Below are 11,942 nucleotides of genomic sequence, written 5' to 3'. Positions count from 1 at the left end.
AATATGAAACAGGAAAGTACCGCCGTGTAATCCATTTATTTCAACAAAGTAACTGTATTCTGAATACCACCTTTTTAAACGGTAACTGTAACGGAATACAGTTACTCATATTTTGTATTCTGAATACGTAACATGTATTCCGTTACTCCCCAACACTGGGTATACAAAATGCAGCAAGATATTAAAAAAAACAGTTTTATTGATTAAAAAACACACTATATCGGATTCATATCGGTATCGACAGATATCCAAATTTATGATATCGGTATCGGTATCGGACATAAAAAAGTGGTATCGTGCCATCTCTAGTGGTTTCCATCTTTAAGAAGGGGGACTGGGGGATGTGTTCCCACCATAGGGGGATCACACTCCTCAGCTTCCCTGGGAAAGTCTATGCCAGGGTGATGGAAAGGAGAGTTCCTCCGTTAGTTGAAACTCAGATACAGGAGGAACAATGCAGTTTTTGTCCTGGTCGTGGAACACTGGACCAGCTCTTTGTCCCGTCGAAGATACTATAGCTTGTCCTTCTTCACGAGTGACGGGAGAAGGGTTGATCCACAGATGGATTGGTGCTGTGGCTGCAGTGATCCAGACTCTGTACCGGAATGTCGTGGTGAAGAGAGAGCTGAAAGTATAAGCGAAGCTCTCAATTTACCGGTCCATCTACATCCCTACCCTCACCTATGGTCACGAGCTGTGGGTAGTGACGAGATCGCGGACACAAATGGTGGAAATGAACATGCTCTGAAGGGTGGCTGGCTTCTCCCTCAGAGGTAGGATTAGGAGTTTGGCCTAATGGTGGTTGAAAATATAATTTTTGTAATTTGTAATGAAGTGATTTTACGGCTTTAACCTCTGCTTTGGTTAATCTGGGTGAAATGTCACAGAGAGAGGATAACAGGGTGTGGCTCACATCAAATGGTAGGGGGGAGAAAGGAGGAATAAGTATAAAATATCTGTGCAGAAGAAGTAAGTTGATGGGAGTTCACAGTTGGAAATTACAGCAAGAAACACCACAGAGATTAACCACTGCTGGACACTGTGGACTGTGGACAAATTGGTTTGAAGGATTTAGATTTATTATGCTGCTGTAGCCTATCAGCTTCACAGTTTGTTGTATTGTTCATTTAGAGATGGTATCAAGGGCACCAGTTTAGCTCACTGATAAAAAGGCTCTGATTTCTTGTCAGAAAATATCAGATGTTAAAAAATCAGAATTTTTTTTTTTAAATTTTATTTTCCATAATCTATAAACCTTTGGACGGTATTATGTTTAAACATGCCCCACCACAGCACCCCTTCCCTTCCCCCAAAAGAAAAAAACAAATCTTTTTCCCGTAAAGACAGATTATCAAGACCAAACAAGACTAAAGCAAATAGAAACACAGTGTGACACTGATAGGAGCTGAGTGTAAGAGCTTCTTTTTTAAAACTTATTATCAGCAGTTTTAAATGTCATGTAAAGAAGAGGACAAAAGTTAACAGTCCACACTCTTTTTTTTCCTCAGAAAATTTTTTAATTAAATTTAACCAGAGACAACATATGCACACACACTTATAACATGCACAGTGGAAAAGAGAAGATTGCAAGGATTGTGGAAAAAAACAAAAATAAAAGAATAAACATTTTGCAACATGATCTTGGATTCTGAGAGAGATCAAAGTTCACTTTGTTATTATTTCTTATTGTTATTGTTATGTTCACTTTACCTCGACTATAGGTAGTCGAGGTAAAGTGTGCAATCTTATGCCCAGCAAGCTTTCCAGAAATTAGTCCATCCACAAACCAGATTAAAAAAAAACCCTGTTGCCTGGTAATTTGGGATACATTAAAAGCCTTTCTGAGGGAGCAAAAATGTATTTTTTTTTTAAAGACAAATAAAAACACCAACACAAAGTGACTTCAGGTAGCTAATCAAATTAAAGAAATACTATGTATGCCAAGGATTAAAAAAAAATTGGAATTATATAATAAACAGGTGGAAGTCTCAGACCCGCTCGCCCGGTTACATTTCTACACCAGGTTCAGCACAGAAGGCCTCTGCTTGGAAGTTATCCAGCAGAGTCCTCCTTTTGACATAGTCTCTGTCATGTGACTCATCTTCAGTGAAGATGAGCCTCAGCAGTGAAATAAACATTTTAATAAAAAAACAAAAACCTGCAAGAGTGAAAATGAATTCAAACAAGCATTAAAAGCAGAACCTGACAGAATAACAGTAGAATATAATAAAACCAAAATACAAACCCAAATTCAAATATACTGACTAACAATTCAAACTCTAAAATTGACACAAAAACTTAGAATTGTGATAACAACAATTTAAAATCTACAAAAATACAGATATAGACATTTCCATAATTTGTATATGATAGTTTTATTATATGTACTGAAGGCATTCACATTTTTTCCTTCACAATATGAAAATATAGTTGCAGGTCCTGAAAGTACATAGTGGTGGGTTAAAGTGTCATGGTTCTGGGTCAGTTTATCCGGTGTTTTGAGTTTTGTTTAATTATCCTTGAAGATCTCTTGTTTGTTTAATGGTTTTTTTTTTTTCAATTCATGTATTCTTTAGTGTGTTAGTTTTGGCTCTTCTTAGTTGCTTGAAAGTTTAGCTCCTGTTATAGTGTTTCATCTCCTGATGTCAATTTCCTCGTTTTTAGTTTATTCGTGTATATATTATCTTTCCATTTAGTGATTTCCTTCCTGTTTCCTGTTTTGTGTCTCCTTGTGCTAGTCTGTCATGTCTCCATGATTGCTTACTGTGTCAAGGTCCTAGTCTTTGTATTAGCCAGTTCCTCTTATATTTTGATAGTCTATCATTTCATGTGCATTATATTTAGTTTTGGTTCCCTTGTCTTGTTTGTTTCATTCACTCCTGCTGTGTTGTTTCCCATGTGTCCCACTTCTCCTTATCACCCTGTTGTGTATATATTGTCTCACTCTCCTTTTGATAAGTCTAGCTGTTTTTCTATCAGTTTCAAAACTATTTTCAACACATGGCAAAAACATCTATGATGGAATTAAATCAATGATTATATACAATAGGTTTTAGATGTTAGAATGTTGAGTTACTTTGTACCATTGGTTCTCTGAGTAAGAGACTATCTCTCCACTCCGTTACATATTATGTATGTACGCGGTATGGGGTACAAGGAGAGGCAGCTGGAGGGTGGGCCAAGACACACAGCAGATGGAGAGTGGGCACACTGCCTGAGGGCCCAGACATTGTGCCATTGCCTGTGAGACATCCACCTTCCTCAACTTGCTCAGGCGTAGTAGGAGTGGGGGTCAGTGGGTGCACCTGCCAAAAAAAGGTATGACGGGGCTCCCTGACACGTGCTGGATGAAAATAAAACACTCCACTCTTCCAGCAAGACGGTGGAGCATCCCCTCCAAGCACCACACACATCTAACATGCCCATTGGGCATGGCAGCCACAGCAAGGGAAGCTTGCTCTGCAGGCTGGAGAACTGGTCCGCAGTGAGGAGCCACTAGCTGCGTGAAACTGCGACCGTGGCAATATACCAGAGGGAACGGCCGGCACAGGACCCTAAGTGAGTGCTGAGTGTGCATGTGAGACATAATGCCAGCAGCCAGAGACTCAGCAACTACACTTTCTTTTTTGGGATCGAGGGCAACAGAATCCTTGGTGGCTGCCCAGGCAAGCTCTCCACCACAACGGTAAATCGACACAAACTGTCACCACCCACTAATCACACATAGTAGAACACAGTATTCTTGTTGTCCAGGTGAGGAAGTACACAGCTGGAGAACGAGAATACTTATGCAAGAATGCTGCTTGTTGACTTCTGCTCAGCATTCAGTACAGTTATTCCCTCCAAGCTGATCACCAACCTTGTGGATCTTGGAATCAGCATCTCTATCTGTAACTGGATCATGGACTTAATGACCAACAGAAGCCATTCTTAAGGAAGGGAAACAGAGAGGAAATGCTGAGGTATGAAAAAAATTTACTCAAGAACTGGACTGAAAATTAGTGACAGCACATCTTGTGGAGTGATGAATTGAAGCTGCAGTAATCGTGCCTGCCCTCCTGGAGTCCTTTGTTTCTTGGATTCGGTAATGGATCAAGCGGGACAAATCCCTTCTGGACCGTCACTTGGCAGTCTCCTCACAGGACTCATACCAAGTAAGCAACCACTTCTTCCAGAATATTCCTCTCCAGTTCCTCCAGTTCCTGACCAGGCAGGGCACTGCTCTCGGTGAACATGAGCAAGCCCTGAGATTCTTAGAATAACAGCATCTGGCATCTGGATAGTCCAGGCTATTGATGCAAAATTGACCTCTGCCTACCGATGCAAATTCTGGCGCAGCAGCTCCATCTTCAACCCAAATCGGTGCTCAGACTCTGGTTGCTAGGGTGTCACTGCTGTCTCTTCCTCCACTCCAGTCACTGTGTCCCTGTCGGGTCCCCCAAACACTCATGTTAGCCTACCTTTTTTCTATCTCGCTCTCTGCTGTGTTTTTCCTTGCTCTCGCTTACTTTCTCTCTTTGTCAGTGTGTGTATGGCGTTTGGGGGTTACCTCTCTCCTTCTGGTGTGGCTCCTCCAGTCTCTCCATCTTCCTGTGGACACTCGCCTGTCAGCAATCAGCTGTGCTGACTCAACTACAGCTCATCACTGATCAAGCTGTCTATTTAAGGCTGGAACAACCATTCAGTTCTTGCTAGATCTAGATTTCATCAGCTAGGTACGCTCTCGGCCTCCATCTTGTCTGGATTCTCTGTGTTGGATGTCCTGGATTAATGCCTGTTTCTAAGTAAATCTCTCTGTGAAAGCTGAACCTATATGCTCTATTCATGTATATATGCAGTCAACATCTCCATGGTGTTACTCTATATCAAGTCTGATTTGGTACTTCAAGATAAAAGCCTCTTAAAATCACATGTGTATGTCATAGCTTAATTCAGAATGCCAGAATTGGTAGTACATGGTGTACTATCAGTGTGAAGCAATATCTGGCTTTTCTGCAACATATTTTCATTGAAAACATTTCAAATGCTATCTTTAAACTATGTTATCTTATGTTCCCTCCAAATTCAAAATGTCTTCTGTGAGCATTTGCACAGGAGCTGATTTAATGCATATTTTGAGGTATATTTTTCCATTTATGTAAACAGTCAGTCTTCCTGAAGCCTCAGTAGATTTGTGGATTCTTTGTGGTATCTTATATTTGAATCTTTTTTTAAGTTTTGAAAAACTGTTATTTTTTTTTAAAACTTTGCACATGTTACTACAACTTATTGTATATATTGAAGATATTATTGTAGCTTATCCAAAAGGCAATATACTTTTTTTTAAAACATATTCAAGAAGCATTTTAGTTCTGAAGTTTGGATGTTGGGTAGCTTGGATGTCACTGCCACTATAAATATGAATCCATTTTCTTTGCTGTTGAAATGTGAGATAATACTACTAGAAATGCTAGGAATGCAGTCATTGATGACATTGTGACTTCAAGCAGCTGATTACCTTAATTTATGACTGCCTAATTAATCAATTACATGTTTTTACTGTTCTGATCCATGTGTTATGTTTGAGGATGGTATGTCTACACCAGGGGTCAGCAACCTTTAACACCCAAAGAGCCACTTGGACCCAGTTTCCACGCAAAAGAAAACACTGGGAGCCGCAAATACTTGTTGACATCTAAAATGAAGATAACACTGTATATATTGTTTTTTTTACTTTTATGCTTTGTGTGAACAACTAAAGTGTGTTGCTTATGTAATCCATGAAGTGCTACAGAGAAAATTACATTTTATTTATGTAATGAACACATTTTGAACTCTTAAAGAAATATAACAAAAGGAAAGACACCCAGCTGAACTAAAATGATCCATGTAGCAAACAAAAACTGTTGTGAGCCGCCTCCCTTATATCGCCTTTGGGCTTTTGGAGCCTTGACCTGACTTTTAAAAAATAATTGGAAAAAAAGCTCTACGCTGCTAAAAAAAAGAAAAATAGATATTTGCAAAATTCTGCCTAAATATGTGTTTTTTACCTGGTTAATGTGTGTGGCGGGGCGTGGTCTGCAGTGCCGCTGCATGGGAGTCGGACGCACCTGAGCGGCACCCAATCACGTCTCGCCGCCTTAAAGTCTGTGCTATCTATGCTCTTGTGTTGGTATGTGTCGGGCTGTGAGCTGAAAAGCTACAGCCGGCTGTATGCGTACAGCAACCGTGTGTGAAAAGCGGTCAATAAAGAGATGCTGAAAAGCATGTTCATGCAAACATCGTCGGGTTTGCCGTGATGTGTTTACAATGGGACTTCTGCTCCTGAACCTCTGCTCACAGCGTCTGCAAATCAGGGCTGTACGAAGTCACTGTAAGCTGTCATCTGTGAGGCGTGAGCGGTGTTTGTTTTTAACATAGTTCACGGTGGAGAACAGCTGCTGACATAATGTCGATCCAAAGATCCATAATTGGCCTACCTGGGGTTGAAAGTCTCGATAGATGCACAGCGTTTCGGCGGGTATACCGGCTTCTGTGAGTGTGACGCTTATTTTGAGCGATGAAAAATAATAAAATATAATTTTATTTTTATATTTCAATATCACAATAATCTTCCAATTTAGAACTACAAGTTAAAAAAAGAACTAAACACAAATAAAATACACTTCAGCTAAATACTTCTAATTAATTTTCCCAAACCACCCGGAGCCGCAGTATAAGGACAAAAGAGCCGCATGCGGCTCCGGAGCCGCAGGTTGCTGACCCCTGGTCTACACTATTGATTTAACAAACTAAGCAACAAAGCATTTCACCCTGGTTAAAGGGCACTGTTGCAGCACTTACTGTACGTATGTTCCCTCCCCAGATTTCGGAAAATATCAACAGTTACAGAAAACAATTCTCTCTTTCCAGTATTGACAAAAATTGAAGGATAAAACAATAGAATACCTGCTTTTTATTAAGCACATGGACACATTTGGGAATTAAAAACTTTTCAATACTTGCTACTAGCTTTTAATGTTTAATTTTGAAGACAACATCAAATACTAAACAAGCCTGTGGGCAAAGAAAACCCTACACCATAAGTAACTAAAAAACATTAGACTTTTTTCTAACTATATACTGGACCTGTAGAAATTGTTGCATGATGAACTTTTTGTGCTTTGTGCTTTCACCAAAATTGTGGCTAGTAAATCTATAAATGATTGACTTTTAAGATACCTGGAGACCAAATAGACAGGGCTGGTCATGGGTGTTACTGTCTGTGCTAAGTGGGAGGGGGCATGGGGGTTGAGGGGGTGTCTATTTAACAGACGCTGACTCTGAAGATCTTCGCAGTGAGTCATGGGCTGTTTACGAATTCTGACATGGACACTGTGTGTCCTCCTAAGCTGGATCTGTGTGGATCAAGCGGTGGCTGAACCGTAAGTTTAAGTGTTCTTTATAAAGAAAAATAGAATTTTTTTGTTTTGTGACTTTGTGTAACATTTGTAGTTGAAGTTTGCACGAGTACTGGTTTGTGGTTTCCTTCTTTGTCAGTGCTTTATGTGTTCATCTGTCTGTGTCTGCAGGCAGTACCTGGTGGCCATTCCTGCAGTTATAGAAGCTGGAGCTGAGTCCAAATTCTGTGCAAGTCTTCTGCAGCCCGGTGAGACTGTGGTCATGACTGTCACTTTGATGTCCAGAGAGGAGAATACAACCCTGCTCACACATACATCCAATGAAGAGTTTCATACATGTACTCAGTTTAAGGTGAGCTCCCTAAGATGGGTTTTGATTTACTGGGTAATTTCTAATAATAAAAAAAAGCCTGCAGGAGAATACAGTCAAGTATTTTAAACACAGCACACAATTATTTATTTATTCTTATTTATTAATATGCCCCATTCTCTAAAATACCTCTCTTAAAGGCTCCTTCAGTGGAAGGAGAAAAGATTCTGGATTTTGAGGTGGACGTAAGAGGAGACACATTTCACTCAAAAGAAGTGAGAAAAGTCATGATCAAAGCCTACAAGGCCAGGACATTCATCCAGACGGATAAACCCATCTACCTCCCTGGACAAACAGGTAAGAGTGAGCTGATGACCCATCAGAGCTAGATGGATTTGTTCTTATACAGATTCAGCCTCTTAGAATTTCTGCTCTGAGATAGTTCCCAGCTCCTGGGAGTCCCCTCCTCCTTTTACTGGGGCGTATTGAACTTCCACCATGAGCAAGTCCCTTTCACTCAAAAACAAAAACTTTTATTTCTATAATTTCCAAATATTTTGATAGCATTTCAAGAAATATGTTCATTACAAGCTACTGAAAGAGTTTTGAAAATGTGCATTTGAGTTAGTCTGGCCATGTTTGTATAAATCACCAAAACTATTCCCAGCAAACATTCGTTCATTCATTCTTTCAATATAATCTAAAAATTAAATAGGCAAATAAAAAAATATAAAAATACAGCAGTGCTGCACAATCCAAGCACTCTCTGTGTCACCTACACTTTTGAAACACATTTTCACTTAGATTTAAACAAAAGCATTTCCTGTTCTGCCTTTGTTTAAACACTTCCTACATTCAGTCTGAACAAAGTATATTCTTCATAAATGTCTGTTACAAGCTTAAAAATATATATATATATATATATATGTATATATATATATATACATACGAGGGGTGCAACGATACACAAAATTCACGGTTCGGTTCGGTTCGATACTTTGGTGTCACGGTTCGATATTTTTTCGATACAAAAAAAGTTTCATGCCTTTTTAATTTGTCATTTATTAAAATTATAAATATATATTTTAACTCAAAAGTACAGTTTTTAAATGTAATGTTGCTGAAACAACAAAATAATAAAAAAAAAAAAATCTATCTGATCGAGAAATCACTCATCTTTGGAAAAGAGAGTTTATTACAGAGAAATGGCTCTTTCCAAAATAAAAGCTATACTATACGCTTCTTCTGGGCTATATTCTCAGCAGCATATTAAACATATCAGGTCCCCATAAGGAGAATCATGTGCTGACGGCTGTCTAAATGACTCGGGTAATGTTTGTAACATGCGTGCTTGTTGTTTTTGTCTGCTTCCACTTGTCTTTGCACTAGGATGATGTCGGCGTAAACGTGCAGTTATATTCATTGTGTTCCCACTAGTGCTGCCAGCGTTAATCTGAAATGACGTTAATGCCACAACACGGAAAATCTCTGTTAACGAGTTACCACGGATCGCCCTGTGCGTGGGGCTGGACGGCGTCAACACGTTAACGAGCTAACTGCGCTAACGCACTAGTTCCCACCAATGTAATTGAGCATTGCATGGCACATCCGACATACTGTTTTACTTTTGTCCATGACGTGCTTACCATCAGGGTCATGTTTCACATGAAAACCAAGATAGTTCCAAAGGCCAGATCTGAATGAGGGTGGGGGAGGTTCAATTTCGGGTAGCCTTGAGGCAGTTGCCATGTTGCAACGAGCATAACTTCTGTCTTGCTAGCTTGTGCTGTGCTCAGTGGATCTGCGCTCGACAGTGCAGCCTAGGCAGAGTAGTCGAACGCAGATCCACTGAGCTCTCAACACAGACAGCATCGTCAGAAGAAAAGTTGATAAAATAAATTACAAATTTCGTATTGTTCGATACATATGCGTACCGTACCGAAACATGTGTATCGAATGGTTCAATACCGATACGAGTATTGTTGCACCCCTAATATATACATATATATGTATAGGAACCAGGGCACCCTGATGAGAAGTGGGCTACTGGAACAAGAAGGCATCGGTGGGCAAGAATTGAAAATAGGGGGTTATTGCCACTGACTGCCTTGGCCAGCCGCTTGAAGAGGTACACCAGAGAGATTGAAGGCAGGAGAATAAACCAGCTGTTCTCCACAGAACCAGCCAAGGTGTACTCTCAGTGGCAGGGGAACAATATGAGAATAGCACCACCAAGGCTGGAGACAGAGCAATACTGGAAGAGCATATGGGAGAAGGACGCAACCCATAATGGCAATGCTCAGTGGCTAGTGGATCTGAGAGCGGACCACAGCAAACTCCCTGAACAGGGCCCAGTAACCATCACAGTGGCAAACATCCAAAAAAGGGTCTCCAGTAAGAAGAGTTGGACAGGGCCAGGCCCCAACATGGTTCACGCCTGCTGGCTGAAGAGGCTGACTGCACTCCATGAGCGTCTGGCAGCACAAATGAACCAGCTGCTGTTGACGAGAGACACCCAGAATGGCTAACCAAAGGCCAGACAGCCCTGATCCTCAAGGACCCCCAGAAGGGACCGGTCCCATCCAACTACTGGCCAATAACCTGCCTCAGTACCACGTGGAAGGTCCTGTCAGGCATCATAGCGGCTAAGATGAACAGGCATATGGCTCAATACATGAGTGGGGCACAGAAAGGGATTGGCAAGAATACCAGAGGTGCAAAACACCAGCTACTGGTAGACCGAGCAATCAGCCGAGACTGCAAGACCAGGCTGACCAACCTGTGCTCTGCCTGGATTGATTACAATTACATTACTGTGATTCAATGCCCCACACATGGATCCTGAAATGCCTAGAACTGTACAAGATTAACAGGACCCTAAGAGCCTTCATCAGGAACTCAATGGGGATGTGGGGTACAGCACTAGAGGCCAACTTCAAGCACATAGCACAAGTCGCCATCAAGTGCGGGATCTACCAAGGAGATGCTCTGTCCTCACTGCTGTTCTGCATAGGCCTTAACCCCCTCAGTGAGATCATTGACAAGACTGGCTACAGATACCGACTAAGAAATGGAGCAATTGTCAGCCACCTCCTGTACATGGATGACATCAAGCTGTATCCCGAGAGTGAACGAGACATTGATTCACTGATCCACACCACAAGGATCTACGGAAGGGACATGGGAATATCAATCAGACTGGAAAAGTGTAGTGGGATGTTAACAAAAAGAGGGAAGGTAGTCGGAACTGAGGGGATCGAACAACCAGAAGGCAACATTGCAGACATAGAGGACAGTTACAAGTACCTGGGGATCCAACAGGCAAATGGCAACCACGAGGAAGCCGCTAGGAAAGCTGCAACTTCTAAGTACCTGCAGAGGGTCAGGCAAGTCCTGAGGAGTCAGCTGAATGGTAAGAACAAGATCCGGGCTATCAACACCTACGCCCTGCCCGTGATCAGGTACCCTGCTGGGATAATAAGCTGGCCAAAGGAGGAGATAGAAGCCACTGACATCAAGACAAGAAAGCTCCTGACCATGCATGGAGGGTTTGACCCCAAATCCAGCACACTGAGGCTGTATGCTAAGCGGAAGGAAGGAGGTGGTGTCAGCACCACAATCCAGGATGAGACAAGAAACATCCACGAATACATCACGAAGATGGCCCCAAATGACAGTGTGCTCAGCAAATACCTCAGGCAGCAGAAACCCAAGAATGAGGAGGAAGACGAGGAACCATCATGGAAGGACAGGCCTCTGCACGGTATGTACCGCCGGCAGATAGCGGAGGTGGCTGATACCCAGAAATCCTACCAGTGGCTGGAGAAAGCTGGACTGAAAGACAGCACGGAGGCACTAATCATGGCAGCACAAGAACAAGCTCTGAGTACAAGATCCATACAGGCTGGGGTCTATCACACCAAGCAAGACCCCAGGTTCAGGCTGTGTAAAGATGCCCCTGAGACAATCCAGCACATAACAGCAGGGTGCAAGATGCTAGCAGGCAAGGCATACATGGAACACCATAACCAAGTGGCCGGCATAGTGTACAGGAACATCTGTGCCGAGTATAACCTGGAAGTCCCGAGGTCAAAATGGGAGACGCCCCCAAGGGTGATGGAGAATGACCGAGCTAAGATCCTGTGGGACTTCCAGATACAGACGGACAAAATGGTGGTGGCTAACCAACCGGACATAGTGGTGGTAGACAAACAGAAGAAGACGGCCGTAGTGATCAATGTAGCGGTCCCGAA

General features: G+C 41.9%; 1 protein-coding gene across 2 annotated transcripts in view; it reads left to right on the top strand.

Moving 5' to 3' along the window:
- The first annotated feature begins 7,283 nt into the window (after positions 1-7,283).
- Positions 7,284-11,942, top strand: part of LOC116316896 (alpha-2-macroglobulin-like) — a 45,630-nt gene continuing 40,971 nt past the window's right edge. For both annotated transcript variants that reach the window (XM_039609802.1, XM_039609801.1), the window contains exons 1-3: positions 7,284-7,403; positions 7,551-7,731; positions 7,890-8,046. In XM_039609802.1, coding sequence (XP_039465736.1) covers positions 7,324-7,403; positions 7,551-7,731; positions 7,890-8,046 — 418 coding nt within the window. In that variant the 5' untranslated portion in view covers positions 7,284-7,323. The remainder of the gene's footprint in view (positions 7,404-7,550; positions 7,732-7,889; positions 8,047-11,942) is intronic.

The sequence above is a fragment of the Oreochromis aureus genome, linkage group 3 (genome assembly GCF_013358895.1).
Source record: "Oreochromis aureus strain Israel breed Guangdong linkage group 3, ZZ_aureus, whole genome shotgun sequence".
Taxonomy (NCBI): domain Eukaryota; kingdom Metazoa; phylum Chordata; class Actinopteri; order Cichliformes; family Cichlidae; genus Oreochromis; species Oreochromis aureus.
This window is presented reverse-complemented; position numbering and strand designations above follow the sequence as displayed.